Source organism: Gigantopelta aegis, chromosome 5 (assembly GCF_016097555.1).
Source record: "Gigantopelta aegis isolate Gae_Host chromosome 5, Gae_host_genome, whole genome shotgun sequence".
Taxonomy (NCBI): domain Eukaryota; kingdom Metazoa; phylum Mollusca; class Gastropoda; order Neomphalida; family Peltospiridae; genus Gigantopelta; species Gigantopelta aegis.
The window spans coordinates 4521111-4542069 of record NC_054703.1 but is presented as its reverse complement, the minus strand read 5'-3'; the positions used below and the strand labels follow the sequence as shown (position 1 = coordinate 4542069).

The 20959-nt window shown below is 38.0% G+C and overlaps 1 protein-coding gene across 3 annotated transcripts in view; it reads right to left on the bottom strand.

Annotated features, from left to right (window-relative positions):
* LOC121373851 overlaps positions 1-11869 on the bottom strand; it is a 34227-nt gene extending 22358 nt beyond the window's left edge. For 2 of the 3 annotated variants that reach the window (XM_041500626.1, XM_041500628.1), the window contains exons 1-4: positions 11805-11869; positions 3623-3664; positions 2976-3124; positions 1499-1611 (exon numbers count right to left, since the gene is read on the bottom strand). In XM_041500626.1, the coding sequence (XP_041356560.1) occupies positions 1499-1611; positions 2976-3124; positions 3623-3664; positions 11805-11853 (353 nt within the window). In that variant the 5' untranslated portion in view covers positions 11854-11869. Of the gene's footprint in view, positions 1-1498; positions 1612-2975; positions 3125-3622; positions 3665-11492; positions 11569-11804 lie in introns of those variants that run through there. The other variant, XM_041500627.1, reaches the window with a different exon arrangement.
* Positions 11870-20959: the final 9090 nt, after the last annotated feature.

Sequence of the window (20959 nt, the reverse complement as noted above, 5' to 3'; positions counted from 1 at the left end):
ATGGGATAAAGGGAGATTATTATACGAGCTTGTGTGTTGTACTGATTTTACGAAACGAGTGTCAGGATTTTTGTATTGCCCGAGTTTCGTAAAATCAGTACGAATCACACGCAAGTGTAATAATTTCTTTATTATCCATATTATTATTGTTGTTTTCTTTATGAATAACAAGACCCAACTCAAAATGTTTCAGTCACAACTAGAAGGAGATGATGGAATGACATCATATTTCAAATGCACAGTCTGAGCTAAAACTGGAGAATCAACATCATGTTATGATGTCACTTCCCAAAATTACGTCATTGCACTTGTTATTACATGTGTGCTTTGTATGATTATTATTAACTCGGTTATGTTGAATCATGTGGATAATAACACTTGTTATTACACGTGTGCTTCGTATGATTATTATTAACTCGGTTATGTTGAACCACGTGGATAATAACACTTGTTATTACACGTGTAGTTTGTATGATTATTATTAACTCGGTTATGTTGAACCACGTGGATAATAACACTTGTTATTACACGTGTAGTTTGTATGATTATTATTAACTCGGTTATGTTGAACCACGTGGATAATAACACTTGTTATTACACGTGTAGTTTGTATGATCATTATTAACTCGGTTATGTTGAACCACGTGGATAATAACACTTGTTATTACACGTGTAGTTTGTATGATCATTATTAACTCGGTTATGTTGAACCACGTGGATAATAACACTTGTTATTACACGTGTAGTTTGTATGATTATTATTAACTCGGTTATGTTGAACCACGTGGATAATAACACTTGTTATTACACGTGTGTTTTGTATGATCATTATTAACTCGGTTAAGTTGAACCATGTGGATATAACACTTGTTATTACTCGTATGATTATTATTAACTCGTTATGTTGAACCACGTGGATAATAACACTTGTTATTACACGTGTGCTTCGTATGATTATTATTAACTCAGTTATGTTGAACCACGTGGATAATAACACTTGTTATTACACGTGTAGTTTGTATGATTATTATTAACTCGGTTATGTTGAACCATGTGGATAATAACACTTGTTATTACATGTGTGCTTCGTATGATTATTATTAACTCGGTTATGTTGAACCACGTGGATAATAACACTTGTTATTACACGTGTGCTTCATATGATTATTATTAACTCAGTTATGTTGAACCACGTGGATAATAACACTTGTTATTACACGTGTAGTTTGTATGATTATTATTAACTCGGTTATGTTGAACCATGTGGATAATAACACTTGTTATTACATGTGTGCTTCGTATGATTATTATTAACTCGGTTATGTTGAACCACGTGGATAATAACACTTGTTATTACACGTGTAGTTTGTATGATTATTATTAACTCGGTTATGTTGAACCATGTGGATAATAACACTTGTTATTACACGTGTGCTTCGTATGATTATTATTAATTCTGTTATGTTGAACCACGTGGATAATAAATACCGGTACATACTTAGCTAGCTCTTTGATCAAATTGGCCACTCTCTGTTTGTCTTCCGGTCGTAAATCTTTGAAGGATAATTTTCTGGTGTGGTTTCGATGTGGATGGCTGACATCAACTTGATGCTATTTAAACAAAAAACAGAAACAAAAGAACAATTTTAAATTTATCGGGGCCCGTGCTTATAAAACTGTTTACAGTCCAGACTGTAGCCGCTTCTGGTTGAACCGGTAGGGGACTAAGAAAGAAAGAAAAGAAAGACAGACAGCAAGCGTGGATGATGATGATAACTAGTTTAACGTGCCCATATACCACTAGGGTTTCGAACAAGCCCATCCCGAGTCCGACCTCCAATAAGATCGATGGCCTGACTTGGGATGGAGGGGGGTTACAGTTGAAAATGGGCAGAAATGAAAAAAATTGACTGCTCAGCTGAATATTTATATAATTTGGAGCATTTAAGAAGGACAGTCCAAAATTAAATGTGAGAAAGAAGAGAGGATCGGACTATTTAATAATATTAAAAAAAAGAAGTAATTTTGACATAAAATTTTGAACGCAGATCTAAAGGTTTAAAGTCCGATCGATATGTCCACATGAGTGGCCTCGTTAAGGCTGTTTGGGTGCACAGGGACGAGATGGGTTGCATCCCGTCAAGAAAACCCCTAGATTGACAGTCATTAGAGGTTGAAGGTGTAGTGCTGTGCTGAAATACAGTTCTTGAGAAGCCGGATCTGAGAGAGAGAGAATCAGACTAGGGTATAATCCAGTCGTCATGGGTTGGTATAGTGGTTTACAGGCCCAACTCCGCAGGATACGAGATGGTATGACTATAAAGCAAAGTCAAGTCTAGAAAAGAGGCTGACCCGGCTTCCTATTTCTTCTTAGAGTGGGGTGGTCAATCTTCCAGTGCTGCTAGGACAAACTCGGACATGTAGAGACTAAACGCGAACAACCGTGGCGTTCTGCAGAATGGCCGTCATACGAGTCACGAAAAAACAAGTCGACATACTCAGCCGAAGAAATGACGTGGAGGCAAGGAATCTCACTAAAAAAGAATCCAACCTGGTGGTACAGGCTGTCAAAACGAGAAGCGTTCCAGCGTTCAATCAGTTCCAATGGCCGCATACATCCCAGTAGAAAACTTCATTTCGCTGACAAAAACAACGAAAGCATGTGCAGTGTGCACAAGCGAAACAAACACGTCTTACTGCGTCGAGCTCCAGACTGGGAATGGCAAGCGTGGAGCACAGCCCTGTCAACTAATCCCATACTGAAATGGAAATACTGTGGCTCTACCATTCATCTCATCATCATCCATGTTTGTAATCTCCAAAAACAAAAAATGTCTTTCTCTGTGTTAAATGTTTGTGGCTGTTTTAAAAAAATAAAAAAATAACAAATAAAAATATAATAAAATTTATTTTAATATAATAAAAATACGACAGGAATGAGATCAATTTTGTTAGGTCCGACTATTTACACGTACCTGCTGAATCTCGTCTTGTGGAATCCCCGTCGGTAGATCCTCCATGGGACGTACTAACGGAATTTTCGGCTTAACCTCGGGAGTCCTTCGTCCTCGCATTTTAAACGTATTCGCAGGTCGAAGGTTGCCAGGTCGGTTCAGTGACACACCTGTACCATAATGAAGAATTTAAGTAATAATGGAACACATTCTAAATGTATTCATAGGTCAAAGGTCACCAGGTCGGTTCAATGACACACCTGTATCATAATGGCAAAATGAAGAAATTAAATAAACAGTAAAAGAAAAATGTAAAGAAAACACCAAATGTAACAAACACTAAAAGATTTGTGAATATAATTTAAGCTGTAATAATAAATTAAATTTTTTAAGAAGGGATTAATTAATACATATTGAGATTCAAGAAAAATACAGGTCCATATACAGTCGAGTCCACTTTATTCATATCGGTTTATAGCATAAATCAGTTATTTGCATATTATTAAGCCGATACCAATGCAAATCACCCCAAACATACCGATGCTGATACCAAACCTGAAATTTCAATATCAACCAGCTCTAGCAATGGTCATCATTGCCACAGTTAAATTCGAGCCCTGATAACATATCATGACAGTGAAAGAGAAGAAGACATTTTGTAAATTCACCTGGAACATAAGCACTCGAGTCGTCCGTACTGCTGTCCATGTCTGAAAGAATAAAATAAACACAAGACAATATTTGAAAATCTTTAGTATATATACATGTACTTTCAATCGGAAGTCAGCTTTACCATGTAATTTTTACCTATATATGCAATGTATTTTTCACCGTAACTGATTGGGATGCAGGACTAGTTCTAACAGTCGCCAAATTCGCCAATTGCGAATATTAAAAACAATTGTCGAAATCTATTTTAATTTGGCAAAATAATTTCATGCAGTAAATGCTATTTTGTTAGGAAATAACTAGCTTTTTACAATTTAAAGTTTAATAAAAGATTAATTTGGCAAACTGTTCTGCTCACCCAGAGCCAGCCCTGGGATGTGTTTGATTTTATGTACCGTATAACTGCAAAACGTTAAATATTCATTCCGTAAGTATCACTACAACCTATGTTAAATATTCATTCCGTAAGTATCACTACAACCTACGTCAAATATTCATTCCGTTAGTATCACTACAACCTACGTCAAATATTCATTCCGTAAGTATCACTACAACCTACGTCAAATATTCATTCCGTAAGTATCACTACAACCTACGTCAAATATTCATTCCGTAAGTATCACTACAACCTACGTTAAATATTCATTCCGTAAGTATCACTACAACCTACGTTAAATATTCATTCCGTAAGTATCACTACAACCTACGTTAAATATTCATTCCGTTAAATATCACTATAATCTATGTTAAATATTCATTCCGTAAGTATCACTACAACCTATGTTAAATATTCATTCCGTAAGTATCACTACAACCTATGCAATTAAGAAAATGTCTAAAACAAAACAAGATGCTGTGGGAAATAACTCTGAATATAGTCCACAGCAAAAACCAGAGTTCGACAAATCCAATAGCCGACACTCAGGGCTAGTGCGTTTTAACATCGGACTAGTGCCCGATGCGAATCCAGCAGCCCGACACTCAGGGCTTGTGCGTTTTAACATCGGACTAGTGACCGATGCGAATCCAGTAGCCCGACACTCAGGGCTAGAGCTTTTTAACATCGGACTAGTGACCGATGCGAATCCAGTAGCCCGACACTCAGGGCTAGTGCTTTTTAACATCGGACTAGTGACAGATGGGAATCCAGTAGCCCGACACTCAGGGCTAGTGCTTTTTAACATCGGACTAGTGACAGATGGGAATCCAGTAGCCCGACACTCAGGGCTAGTGCTTTTTAACATCGGACTAGTGACAGATGGGAATCCAGAAGCCCGACACTCAGGGCTAGAGCGTTTTAACATCGGACTAGTGACAGATGGGAATCCAGTAGCCCGACACTCAGGGCTAGTGCTTTTTAACATCGGACTAGTGTCAGATGGGAATCCAGTAGCCCGACACTCAGGGCTAGTGCTTTTTAACATCGGACTAGTGACAGATGGGAATCCAGTAGCCCGACACTCAGGGCTAGTGCTTTTTAACATCGGACTAGTGACAGATGGGAATCCAGTAGCCCGACACTCGGGGCTAGTGCTTTTTAACATCGGACTAGTGACAGATGGGAATCCAGAAGCCCGACACTCGGGGCTAGTGCTTTTTAACATCGGACTAGTGACAGATGGGAATCCAGTAGCCCGACACTCCGGGCTAGTGCTTTTTAACATCGGACTAGTGACAGATGGGAATCCAGTAGCCCGACACTCAGGGCTAGTGCTTTTTAACATCAGACTAGTGACAGATGGGAATCCAGTAGCCCGACACTCAGGGCTAGTGCTTTTTAACATCGGACTAGTGACAGATGGGAATCCAGTAGCCCGACACTCAGGGCTAGTGCGTTTTAACATCGGACTAGTGACAGATGCGAATCCAGTAGCCCGAATCCCACAATGTGTTTCTTAAACCTTGTGACTACTGCAGGAGAAATATCTCACCTGACATCACGAAAATCAACATAATTATACTGTACACTATATACAGTGCATTCTCCAATTCATATTTCCCGCTGTTTTGCACACTGCACTCACCGGAAATAATAACAGACCCACAGGAAATACATTACTTCAGAGTATGGCAACTTTACTTTGGAATTTTTTGTTGAAAAAGTGTTTTTTGGCAAGTATTTTCACTTGACAACAATCGCGGCACGTTGCAGTCATTTTCAGGAATCAATAGCTGATTGTGACAGCTAATTTTATAATAAATATGACCGTTTTACCAACAACAAAAATCATGAAATATTGGCTATTGGATGTCAAAGTTAATTTCCCAAAATAATTCTGGTCAGAACATTATTAAAGTTATTGGGAATAATGGACATAAATACTGGAAATATGGCAGCAAATGCTGATAAGTAAACACAACTTTTTCAATTTTTTGTCTTTATGTATTTAAAATATCATAAAAATTAGAAAAACACATGAAAATAATACTTATGGTTTCAAATATAAACTTTATTGCAGGCTTAGTAAAAATTGGTAGCCCCATAACTTAAAAAACAAAAGAGAGAGAGAAAATGCCAAATCATTTATTCTTATTTAAACATGTTATTTTAGGGTGATTGGATTTAAAATCATGAGCAAATTAATTAATTATTATTCTTTGAAATACACACTTTTGAAAACAATATGATAGCCCTTAATGAACAATAAAGTTTTTAGTTTAAATCAATAATTGTAAATTTATAAAAAATTAAGTGAAAATATGTCAGTAAAAGTTTATAGCCCCATAACATGGTTTTTGTCAAAAATGAATGCAGTAGTCTGAAGGCTAATTAATAGGCATTCGTGAATTTTACAAATGTTTTGTCGTTAGTGTAATGTTTTGTTTTGTGTTAAGAAATGGATTATATTCGCCACAAGCAAACTGAGTGTTTAAAATACAGAAAGATTTCCGCTGTTACCATCCACATGTTTAAAAAAAAAAAGGTTTTGTTTAACGACACCACTGGAGCACATTGACTCATCGACTATTGGCTGTCAAACATTTGGTAATTCTGACATCAGAGGAAACCCACATTTTTCTTAATGCAGCAAGGGATCTTTAATATATGTGCACTTTCCCACAGACAGAAAAGCACATACCACGGCATTTGTCCAGTTGCTGTCCACTGTAAGAGTTAAAATGTGAATGACACGTGCACGATCAAGAACTACGGGGTTGTAAAGGGATGTGCACGATCAAGAACTACGCGGTTGTAAAGGGATGTGCACGATCAAGAACTACGGGGTTGTAAAGGGATGTGCACGATCAAGAACTACGGGGTTGTAAAGGGATGTGCACGATCAAGAACTACGGGGTTGTAAAGGGATGTGCACGATCAAGAACTACGGGGTTGTAAAGGGATGTCAATTTATCATGTACGTGTAGTCAGTCCGAAGTGACAATCAGACATGCCAGTTCAATATTTACCTTTAATTATATTACATCAAAGTGGGTAATATATTTAATGCGATATAGAATTGAATTAATGTTCTTTCATAACTGCATAATCTTTAGTAGGAAATCTGTCACCAAGTCTGAATGCCTTCAAGTCTGAATGCCCCCTCCCCTAAACCCATAATTTGTCAGTATAAATGACAGAGAATTTTTTTTATTAAACTATCAGCAAATATGTAGATATCACTATATATGCAGACATCGAAAAAAGCATTCTGTCTGGTAACCCATTTACAGGTTCCCACAAAATATAGCCTGCATGGTAACCCATTTACAGGTTCCCACAAAATATAGCCTGCATGGTAACCCATTTACAGGTTACCACAAAATATAGCCTGGTAACCCATTTACAGGTTCCCACAAAATATAGCCTGCATGGTAACCCATTTACAGGTTCCCACAAAATATAGCCTGCATGGTAACCCATTTACAGGTTACCACAAAATATAGCCTGGTAACCCATTTACAGGTTACCACAAAATATAGCCTGGTAACCCATTTACAGGTTCCCACAAAATATAGCCTGCGTGGTAACCCATTTACAGGTTCCCACAAAATATAGCCTGGTAACCCATTTACAGGTTCCCACAAAATATAGCCTGGTAACCCATTTACAGGTTCCCACAAAATATAGCCTGGTAACCCATTTACAGGTTCCCACAAAATATAGCCTGCATGGTAACCCATTTACAGGTTCCCACAAAATATAGCCTGCATGGTAACCCATTTACAGGTTACCACAAAATATAGCCTGCATGGTAACCCATTTACAGGTTCCCACAAAATATAGCCTGGTAACCCATTTACAGGTTCCCACAAAATATAGCCTGCATGGTAACCCATTTACAGGTTACCACAAAATATAGCCTGCATGGTAACCCGTTTACAGGTTACCACAAAACATAGCCTGGTAACCCATTTACAGGTTACCACAAAATATAGCCTGGCAACCCATTTACAGGTTACCACAAAATATAGCCTGGTAACCTATAGGTCACCACAAAATATAGCCTGGTAACCTATAGGTCACCACAAAATATAGCCTGGCAACCCATTTACAGGTTACCACAAAATATAGCCTGGTAACCCATTTACAGGTTACCACAAAATATAGCCTGGCAACCCATTTACAGGTTCCCACAAAATATAGCCTGGTAACCCATTTACAGGTTACCACAAAATATAGCCTGGCAACCCATTTACAGGTTACCACAAAATATAGCCTGGTAACCTATAGGTCACCACAAAATATAGCCTGGTAACCCATTTACAGGTTACCACAAAATATAGCCTGGCAACCCATTTACAGGTTACCACAAAATATAGCCTGGTAACCTATAGGTCACCACAAAATATAGCCTGGTAACCTATAGGTCACCACAGCTATATCAAAGTTACTTTTACTACTATTTTTAACGCCCTTACATGTGTGCCAGATGATTATTTAGTTGACGCTGCTAAAACGCGGACATTCTGAAATTATATCAGTGCGCACGAACATCGGTACGAGAAACGAAATCCAGAAGTAAATTTATCTAGTGGACGCTGCTTAAACGCAGACTGCCAAAATTGCTTGCAATTGCAAGTGCACACGAACATCCGTGCAATTTCATACAAGAAAACGAAACACGGAAGTAAATTCATCTAGTGGATGCTGCTTAAACGCGGAATGACTATAATTGCTTGGAACTTCACAAGTGCGCGCGAACATCGATGCAATTCTTACGGGAAAATGAAATGTGGAAGTCCGGAAAGCATTGCCTGGTTTACGTTCGGAAATGAAACTACTGTTCATTGAAAAAAAAATTGAGAATGAAACACCGTTCTAGACTTTTCTCACATGTTGTAACCTCCCGGTAACCTGAACAACCATTCTCGATTTATTTCGATGCCTGTATATATATGCATATCTACAACTACCTAATCATTACACCGACCACAACACTTAAAGTGATTTGAACAGTTTACTGCACCAAAGCCATGGTTCAACAATGAATAAGCTGTCACCCCATCTGGAATCCTGTGGTCCATGCAATGTATGTGTTATGAATAGGTTCAATTACCTAGTTGAAACTTGCTGGTAATTTACATGTATTTTCGATAATGCCGGATGACGCTGAGATTCAGATACTAGTAATAACCATGCAGTTACTGTTTTAATATTTACTTTTTATCTGTTTTCAGTTCACAAAGTATATATACTGAACAAAAAAAGAAACTTCCGATTTGTACATATAGTATTTGTTGTGTTAAAGAATTCATTGTGTAATGAAATTATACAGGTAGTATTAGCCTTGAGCTGTATTATCAGGATTCATGAATTTTATCCATTATTTTTGCACTGTTAATCGTCGACAACGTGAAATTCAATTTGCACGTGCATGCATGGTTCGACATGTAGTACATTGTTGTCAAGTGAACGAAAACGCTTCAAAATTTAAAAAAAAAATTAATGTTTTTTACATTGTAGCATTTTTAGTATGCCAAGAATACCCAATAATTTACACGAACGGGCGATTGGCATGCTTGATGCTGGCATGTCGACAGAAGACGTTGCATGTCATGTTGGGAGTTCTAGTCGAGCGATACGAAATATTCGCGTAAGATTTCGAACGACAGGAAGCACCAACGACTTGCCACGTCATGGACGTCTGCGTGTTACAACGCGTGGTCAAGACAGCTATATCATGAACACGCATTTGCGCAATCGATTCCAAACTGCCACTGCTACTGCTGCTAACACACCTGGGCTTTATAATAACTGAATCAGTGGGCAAACTGTTCGTAATCGTCTGCGGGAGAACGGTTTACATGCACGACGTCCTTACGTCGGATGCATTTTAACGCAACGTCATCGTCTAAATCGGGCACGTGTACACACTCGTTGGACACGGCGACGCTGGAATACTGTTCTTTTTTCAGATGAATCCAGATTTTCTTTACAACGTGGTGATGGCAGGGTGCGCGTCTACCGTAGGAGAAATGAACGCTATGCTGATTTGTGTTTTTGAACGAGATCATTTCGAGGGTGGGGGTTCTGTCATGGTCTGGGCAGCCATTGCCCATGGTTATCGTTCACCACTAGTCGTCATTGATGGCAATTTAAATGCTCAGCGTTACCGCGATGACATTCTCGCTCATCACGTCATTCCTCTGTTCCACAACAACGCCAATATCTCGATTATTCAGCATGATAATGCCACCTCTCATACAGCTAGAGACACTGTAAATTTTCTTAGGACAAATAACATTGATTTCATTGATGACTGGCCCGCTAAAAGTCCTGATCTCAACCCCATCAAGCATGTCTGGGATAGTCTGGACAGACGATTGAGGCGTCGTCCCAAACCACCCGCTAACGTCAACGAACTTCGTCAAGCGCTCATTCAGGAATGGAACAATATTCCACAGGCAGAAATCAACACTTTAGTCAATTCTATGCGCCTGCGATGCACTGCAGTGGTCAATTCAAGAGGTGATCATACCCGTTATTAAGTGGGTGTTTTTATTTTTAACCCCTACCACACTTGGTAAAAATTTCTCCCAGTTACTGTTAACCTATGGCCATGATTTTTGCACCAAACGATGTACCATGGAACACTCTTTACACGCATATATAACAATTATTCTCCCGGTTTGTTTTCATCAAGTTATGTTCAAGCAAAGTTAGCGGAAGTTTCTTATTTTGTTCAGTATATTAGTTTTAACAATAATGAAAAAATACATCTTGAAAAAAAAAATCTATAATAGTTTGCGCCAAAAAAAAAATGCAGCAGAGAATGCAAAACTGCAGCAATCTCCACGGGTAATTGTAGGGGTTGAAATCGTATAGGCCCCACTATTTCCTGTAGTTCCATTAGGGGAGGAAATGACGTAGGCCTAAACTATTCTTTTTATTTAGCTGTCAAAATCACAACAGCATACATGTGTATAATGAGAGGCAGTACTGTTTCGCCAAATCATCTATTTAAACTTCAATAATTGCAAAAACACAATTATGTTCTAATAAAATAACAATTATTGTAAATATACATGAAATGTATTCGCCAAATGAAAATCAAATTCGCCAATTGTTTTGAAAATTTGCAATTGGCGAATTTGGCAAGTGCCAGAGCTAGCCGTGAGAGGGTGTGTTGAAAACAATTTACACATGTCTCTTTGCAACGAAAGTTTTACGATAATAATTTAAATCAATGGTATTAAAAACCTAAAAACAGTTTCTGATGGGTTTCCATGATCAAAAGGCACAGAACCTGTACCTCCCTCCCCAACCCTTTCCTGTTCTGGCCTGCACCTGTGCCCATGACAGATGATCATGGCAGGTGTGCCGTTAAAAACCAGCTGGCTCTGAGTATGCAGGTTAAACCCTATGCATTGATTTGACTACTCCAAAAGTTAACCATAACAATAGTGGGGTAACGGTCGGCTATTTACCACGTATGGCAGGCTTGTAAACAAAAGTTAGTTTAAAACTTTAATACAAGAATCGATTAGTTTTACGTCCGAACAGGAACTGTCCTGTCTTAGACTGATATCCGGTTTGCAGATTCGTAATCAACATGTTACTATGAAGCGTAACAATAATAAAATGTCAGTATTTATACAAAACTTCCTAACCAACACTGGCAAAATATGTTCTTGTAGGAAATTTTGTTCCACAATATTTACAAAAAAACGTGCGTGACCATAGCGTGTAATTATAGTGTTCGAGAAATTAAAAGAAAACTTGCTTTGTACTCATCAAACCTGTTTTCGTCCAAAAAACCTGACGTTTCGATGTGTTAACTTCCTCCATAACATCCGACAAGGCACCCGCTCTTTTTTTGAAAATGCGCATGTGCAAACATTTTTAGGAGGCGGCTCGGTCTTCACGGCTTTTTTTACTAGTGTCTAAAAAAAAGTATTTAATTTTTTTTTATAAATGTATTAGTAGTACAGGCCCGTAGATGGGGATGCTGGGGCCTACCCCCTCCTTGTTGACGAAAATATAAATTGTTGTCCTACTCTATATAACTAATATTATTAAAATTTAACTAGGTGAAATCTAAATGCGAGCGCAAGTGAGATAAATTAAATACGTGTGTGGAGAGGGAGTGATGCGTGCGCGCGCGTGTGTGTGTCCCCACGGGCTTTCGGTTCCTGGTGTATGGGTGATTGTACTTATCATGGAACAAAATTGAAAGTTTGTTTTGTTTAACGACACCACTAGAACACATTGATTTATTAATCATCGGCTGTTAGGTGTCCAATATTCGTTATTTTTTACACATAGGCCTAGTCTAAAACAGGAAACCCGCTACATTTTCTCATTAGTAACATGGGATCTTTTATATGCACTATCCCGTAGACAGGATATCACATACCACGGCCGTTGATATAACCGCCGCGATGCACGGGCTGGAACGAGAAATAGCCCAATATACCCACCGACGGAGATCGATCCCAGACCGATCGCGCATGAAGCGGGCGCTTTACCACTGGGCTATGGCCCGCCCCCTTCGATGGAACAAGTCATGCGCGTACGCTGTATTGTTGTATATATATAGATAAATACATGTGTTCATACAGTATATAGATATTCATACATCAATACATACAGACATACATATATACAATATATAGATATTCATACATCAATACATACATACATACATATATACAATATATAGATATTCATACATCAATACATACAGACATACATATATACAATATATAGATATTCATACATCAATACATACAGACATACATATATACAATATATAGATATTCATACATCAATACATACAGACATACATATATACAATATATAGATATTCATACATCAATACATACATACATACATATATACAATATATAGATATTCATATATCAATACATACATACATACATACATACATATATATACACACACACACACACACACACACACACACACACATATATATATATATATATATATATACACATATACATATACATACACATACACATACACACACACACACACACACACACACACACACACACACACACACATGCATACATACATATGCATACATACATAAATACATACATATATATATATATATATATATATATATATATATATATATGGGTTATTATCAGAAAGTCCAAAATTCAGGTTTGTACTTTCAAAAATAACAAGTCACTATTTTTGTTGAAATTATTGGATGACTTGATAGAATAAACACTAGGGGATCATATGTAAGTGTTGAGCTTCTTGTTTGTTTTTCAAATGGCTTTAAGTAATAAATAATGAATTTAATGTGACACGTTTTTAAAAACAACGTGCAAAATGAATACTTTCAAAAGAAAAATCTTGAGGTAGTTTATTAAAGTATTTCGTTTGAAACGAGATGTTGCATTAATATTTTATGAAATAAAATAACATTTGGAGCACACATGAATGATTTTATCCTCTGTTACAGTACTGACTTACACGTTACAGTACTGACCTCCGTTACGGTATTGACTTACACGTTACAGTACTGACCTCCGTTACGGTATTGACTTACACGTTACAGTACTGACCTCCGTTACGGTATTGACTTACACGTTACAGTACTGACCTCCGTTACGGTATTGACTTACACGTTACAGTACTGACCTCCGTTACGGTATTGACAAACACGTTACAGAACTGACCTCCGTTACGGTATTGACTTACACGTTACAGTACTGACCTCCGTTACGGTATTGACTTACACGTTACAGTACTGACCTCCGTTACGGTATTGACAAACATCACTGCTGAAATGTAGTCGTTCTTAAAGGAAAAGAGAAATAATTTGGAAAATGAAGTTGCAATATTATGCAAATTAATTCCTGAACCAAACAGCAGCAATTAAGTAAACAAAACCCCCCAAAAAGATTATTAGGCAGTTCCATTCGTTTAATATGTATTTTAAACACTATTCCCCCGTCCTCCCATCCGCTGTCAACATGCCTACCTGTACAATGCATGTCCCACATAGGGCGACCCGCGAAAATATTTACCTCACATGCGCATGTATATTTAAAGTTAACTAGGGGTGGGACGTAGCCTAGTGGTAAAGCACTAAACCTCATGCGCGATCGGCCCAGGATCGATTCCCGTCAGTGTGCCCATTAGGCTATTCCTCGTTCCAGACAGTTCTCCACAACTGGTGTAACATAGGCCTGGTATGTACTATCCTGTCTGTGTGGTCATGCTAATCCCAAGCTAGTCTGTATGTTTTGTGTGCTGGTGTGTCGTTAAACATCCATCCATTCATTCATACATAAAAGATCCCTTGCTGCTCATCGGAAAATGTAACCCTTCGCATGGCGACAGCGGATTTCCTCTCTCATTATCTGTGTGGTCCTCAACCACATGTCTGACGCCATATAACTGTATTTAAATTCTGTCAAGTGCGACATTAAAGAAAACATTCCATCCTTCCTTCAAAGTTAACTAAGTTAATGTAGATTTACTTAAAATGTATTTTTGTGATTCATAGATATCGAATAAAAAGGAGAGTACATAAGTCCATGGGCGGATCCAAGGGGGGGGGGGGGGACCAGGGGGACGCGTCCCCCCCCCAAAATTGTTCAAGTGCCCTCAAAATGTCCAAGTGCCCTTTTTGTTTGTAGAATTTTTTTTTTTTTTAAGTAAACAATAATTATATTGTAGATAAATGAAATCAAGATTTTCGTGTACATGCGCAAGCTTGCAGATATGTGTCTGTGTTATTGAGTCTCAATGGGGCCCCATTGAGGTTCTAACGCGAGTGACGCCAATTTACTTCATTATTGCTAGTATATTATGACGTAGAACTGTAGGAATTCATATTAATTGTAAATATCAAAACTTGTAGTAAGGTGCCCTTTTGACGAGTCAATGTGCCCTTCTTTTTTGGTCCCCCCTTAAAAATATTTCCTGGATCCGCCCATGAAGTCTAACTCCACAATGTAAACATTAATTTGAATATCCTACTCTATTTCACCACCCAGTCGATGCCAAAAAGATAATGCTCTTACATTAATGGAGTTATTGCGTGTTGGCCACAAAAAAACGAAAACCGATTATCACCAATTTCATACATTCCATTATCCAGAAGTAACACCTCGTCAGCATCAACAATCTGCCTGAATGTATCATACTATGTTAAGATGAGCTCCCACTAAAACCACTTCTAAAACGTCCTAAAACTGTTTCATGAAAAATATTTTAATCAATATCCACTAGCTATTCCCACAAGCTGGTGTATATCGTTTTGAAAGCGGTTTAACGTTCACACTCAATACGTTGTTAGCATTACATCATATTTTATTCTAAGATGCAAAACACAATAAAGCGTTCACATTTAATACCTAAACTGTTCCAGCCTATCTGTTTTAGTTGAAACGGTGTGAAAATTGTCCAGGCACTTTTTGGTTGAAACGTTTTCACCACGTTATAACAGCATTGTATAGGACGAACCAAAACGTTTTGTCGTTAAACACCGCTTCCAATATTGACCGACAAGTACCACCACAAATGCGTGTTCTGGTTTCAAGTGGTATACGATGTAGGCACTATTGAGAACCATATACAAAGTACGTATGTGTCGGCAGAGTGCCATCAGTTTGGCGAATTAGCAGAATTCGCCGTACGAGATGCTAGAAATTATTGCAAACAAAGGTAGACTTCGCTAGATATTCAGAGGTCACATACTTCACTCTTTTTTTCACCAGCTCTGTATTTATTACATTATGTCATACGTAACGAAGTCCATGTACCTTTGTAAAACTGCTGTGGGCCTATTTCCCGACCCCACTTTCTCTTTATCTCGAATGCGTAAGCATATATTATTTAGCTTGTCACAAGAAAGTTAATCTAGCTGATCTAAATGTTTTAAAAACATCAAAACATAGCATTCAAAGAAACAAAACAGTTAACCTTTAATATTTGCTATTCTATTTGTGAAGACGTTAACTATTTTATTCCGAGAGTTCAGCATTTCCGTTATTTAAAAATTACGTGAATATGACGTTGCTTGGCCATAATGATTAAACAGTGTCAGTGTCATGTCATATAGAAAAAACCTTCCTAATAATATTTCACAAGAGGAGTTGGGCGAGTATGGAGGAAATATTACACAAGGTCAAAGATTTTGGAACAGTGGGGAGCTTGAGGGTGTATGCTAATTAAAGTTGTTAAGTTTTGCGAACGTACTCTGTATATGGTGTCTGGTGCCAGTAGCCTGCTGATTAACATTACTATGGATTTGATTGGCCCTCGCAGGCAAATTAATTTCAAAACCACAATCAGTGTATACACTAGTAGGCTACTTGGTATCGGTAACCTGAACAGAAACGATGTTATGGCAGGACACACGTACGGTACATGTCAATGTTTTAGATATTTAGATGTACTAATCAAAGACCCAGAACAACTCAACATTGATTTTTCCTGGAGTACCTGATCCTTTTTCAATAAATTGTATTTGGGTATGAGTGTTACAGAAACAATATAAAATGTCTTTTGTTTGTCAATGAAAAATCATCTTCATTTGACGAATTTAAGTCCTGTATTAAATGAATGGCAACTATTCTATATATATATATATATATATATATATATATATATATATATATATATATATATATATATATATATATATATATAGTTTATTGCATTAAGTATTACAAAACACTTATAGCAAAGCATAAATACATCTCTATAATTCAGTGACAGCTGCAGTTTTGTAATGAGAGGTTGCAACATCAAACATGGCTTTTGTCGTACTTTAAGTCAAACAAGCATACATGATATGTTGACGAAAGCAATCTGTCTTAATACAAATAAATAAGTAAATAAAGGAACTAAAACAAAACCCACAAAAAATACACACATACGCCAAAAAAACAACAAATAAACAAGCAAACAAACAATAAGGAAAACAACAACTAACCAAAATATTACATTTTAAACTATTAAAACGAACTACCTTCATCATATTTATTCGTTAAACACTGTATTTTCGAGTCGTTGTGAAGTTCTGTGGGGGTGGGGATGTTGGGCGGATAAGATTTTCCACATCCTCCTCTATGACAGAGTCCGCACCAGATTTTGAGAAGTTCGATTTAATATATGAAAGGGTATGAATACTTTATTTGGTAGTTTTGAGTTATTTCGATCTAATTTAGTATACTATTATATAAAATTACAAATATTAGTATCTATTTTGCACATAATGGTACCCATTATGTCAGTCATTATGTAATAATGTGTCAGTACAGTAACGAAACAGTGTTACGGTACTGACGTTAGGGTACTGACTACATTTTACAGAAAGAACACTATTTACTTAAAATGTATATCTGTATGCAATGTTTTATGGTGCCATAGCCAACACGCCATTCCTTTTTTCATAGTTATATGGCCATTTAACTGCCAAACTAATCCATTGCGAATCTGCGTTACGGTACTGATGTCGAATAAACATACCAGTTATACATTTAGCAGAAAATTGACCAAAACTTTGTAATCACACAAGCGATTTTCCCTGCGGTGCTGGTAAAAGTGGTTATGACAACTTTCAAATGATCAGAGAATAACTTTATTTAAATCAACATAAGTTACATTAATGTTGCTTCTGTTAACGTCGCGTTACGGTACTGACATGAAACTTGGCGACAGAGTAACAGTTGTCTTCAAAATATTTTTAGTAAATAAAATTGATGTTTACTTGCTGTAAAATAACTTTTAATAATATCAAAAAACTTATTTATTTGTTAATTATTTACCCATTTAGCCCTGACAATATATTGCTTCCCCTTATATTGGCAACATGCTGATTTTGTTGTCACGTGATAGCATTAGCATTAAAAAACGTTCATAATCAGCCAACTTGAGAAACAATATCTTGTGTACAATAATGACATAATATTGTAAGTTACTATTCAGTTACAAATCATAAGAATCTTGTGTATTATTATTGTAAAAATTAGCTCCTACACACTGGCGACATCAAAATGGGACTTTATCTGATCACACACACACACACACACACACACACACACACACACACACACACACACACACACACATATATATATACTCTGTCAAAAAAGAAACGCATAGGCGAAATATTCATGGAATTATCTCTTTAATACAAAGTGGCATAATTTCGTTATTTGTGATTGTATCACAGTCAAATTTGACATGAGTATGTGACAATGTTCTTGCTATGGACTGACGGTAGTGGAGGCGTTTTTGACACCAAACAGCGTCGCATGAGGGCGCTGAAATCAATACCATGTGTGGCCACCAGCAGCAGCAATCACTGCGCGACATCTCCTTGGCATAGACTGAATGAGTCTCTGAATTCGGGCACGTGGAATCCTAGCCCATTCTTCCTGCAGTGTATGTGACAGTTGTGGAAGCGTCTGAGGTTCCGGATCAAGCTGGCGTATACGTCTGTCCAGTTCGTCCCATAGATGTTCAATGGGGTTGAAATCTGGCGATCTTGATGGCCATGGCAGCACATTAATGTTCTTATTCTGTAGGAAATCCATTGTTACACGTGCCGTATGCGGCCTGGCATTGTCCTGCTGAAAAAAGGTCTCTCTGTCGATCCAAAATGGGAAGCATGTGACTTCGAAGAATTTCATCCCGTTAGCGTACAGCTGTTAGGTTGCCTTGTACGAACACAAGTTCACTTCTACCGGTGTATGAGATGGCTCCTCACATCATGATACTCCCTCCACCGAATCTGTTAACTCTGGCGACGCAGTTGTTGGCGAAACGTTCATTGCGGCGTCTGTAAACACGTTGTCGTCCATCACGTCGCTGTAGAAGGAAACGTGACTCGTCGCTGAACCATACTCGCCGTCAGTTTCCCCAAGTTCCACATCTATACATTCGTGCACCAGCGAACACGTAAATGTCGATGCTGAAATCGCAGGACGGGACCCAACATAAGGTCTCCTAGCCCGTAAACCAGCTTCTCGAAGTCGATTCCGAATGGTTTGTGTAGACACCGTTCTCAAACCAGGTATGCATCCAGCAGTGTTCGTTGCTGTGGCAGTTCGGTGACGCAAGTGCAGAACCCGGATGTAGCGATCTTGTGCTGCAGTTGTTATGCGAGTTCTTCCACTTCTGGGCCGGTCTTCAGCTGATTGAAACTGCTGGTACCTGTCCCAGAGACGTGAAATGGTGCTATAATGGACGTTCATGTGACGTGCGCCTGCTGACTGCGATTCACCAAACTGGAGACGGCCTATTTCAATGTTTCGATTCAGCAGGCTTAGTCTTGGCATCTTGTAACTCGTCTACGTCGAAATGGAAATGAGGCATCACTGCGAGCATTGCAGCTTTAAATACCCATGACTACCCCAATCGTTTCCCCGAGTTTCACCCTGCATTCGCCAAAATCTTACCATTTCACGCCGATTTCCTGCAATTCTTCTTTCCCTATCACCTATGCGTTTCTTTTCTGACAGTGTATATATATATATATATATATATGTGTGTGTGTGTGTGTGTGTGTGTGTGTGTGTGTGTGTGTGTGTTTAAAGAAACTGACTTTTCATTCTGGTTTTGTAAATATTTCTTCATGGTTTAGAATTTTATTGATACTTGTTAACATTTTACCTTTAATGATGTCTGTGGATCAGGATTTCACTTCGAGTGAACCAGGAAAGTCACAACCGGAAATTGATAAGTTGGTTTCTACTTTTAATAAGTTAGGTGTGTATCCAAACGCTGATATTCCTGAAGATCTGCTTAGTGTGATGGCAAGTTTTGGTGATCATGCAGGTTAAAGAAGAGACTGGTACTTCATGTACAGGTGACCACAGTAAGTCGAGCTATGTACTTAAAGTAAACGATTCTCTTAGGTTACCTTCATGTTATAGAGATGGCAAAGGTGAGGCTAGTTATGACATATGGAGGTATGAGGTCAAAGCTCTATCAAAGGAAAAGGTACACACTGTAGAATCAATTATGCATGCAGTAAGATGTTCACTTCGTGGAAACGCGGCGAGACTGTTGTTAAGGTTGGGTCCAACGGCAGATGTTAGTTCTGGTTTAGCAAAGTTAGATAGTGTGTTTGGAGATGTTGAAATTAAAGAGACTACTAGCAAAGTTAGATAGTGTGTTTGGAGATGTTGAAACGAAAGACACTACTAGCAAAGTTAGATAGTGTGTTTGGAGATGTTGAAACTAAAGAGACTACTAGCAAAGTTAGATAGTGTGTTTGGAGATGTTGAAACTAAAGAGACTACTAGCAAAGTTAGATAGTGTGTTTGGAGATGTTGAAACTAAAGAGACTACTAGCAAAGTTTTATTGCGCAAAACAGGAAAGCGGTGAGTCTGTAGCTAATTTGGGTTGTCGTCTCGAAGATTTGTTAGGCCAGGCTATCCATGCTGGCGAAGTGCATCACTCACAGCGTGATCAGATCAATGTTAGGCCAGGCTATCGATGCTGGCGAAGTGCATCACTCACAGCGTGATCAGATCAATTTTAGGCCAGGCTATCGATGCTGGCGAAGTGCATCACTCACAGCGTGATCAGATCAATGTTAGGCCAGGCTATCGAGGTATCGTCAACTTGTTTCAGTCAGGTGTACTTCCAGCAAAGAATAAATTTTGGCGAGATATCCTAGAGGTCGATGTCCCAGATCTTACAGACAATAATTCCTAGGATATGGGATCTATACTTTCATGACTTTCATGTCATTGAAACAACTATTGTAATGAAACCTACACCATGACATGTTTCATGTATATTTACTGGCATGGCTAGAATATGTAGCTATAGGCCAAAGCTCCAAGCCAGTCATCACGATGAATGGGCATAGGCCTGTATTCATCATCATTAGGGTAAATGTTTAAATCCTGAAAGAAATAAAACTTGTATTTTTTTAATTATGAT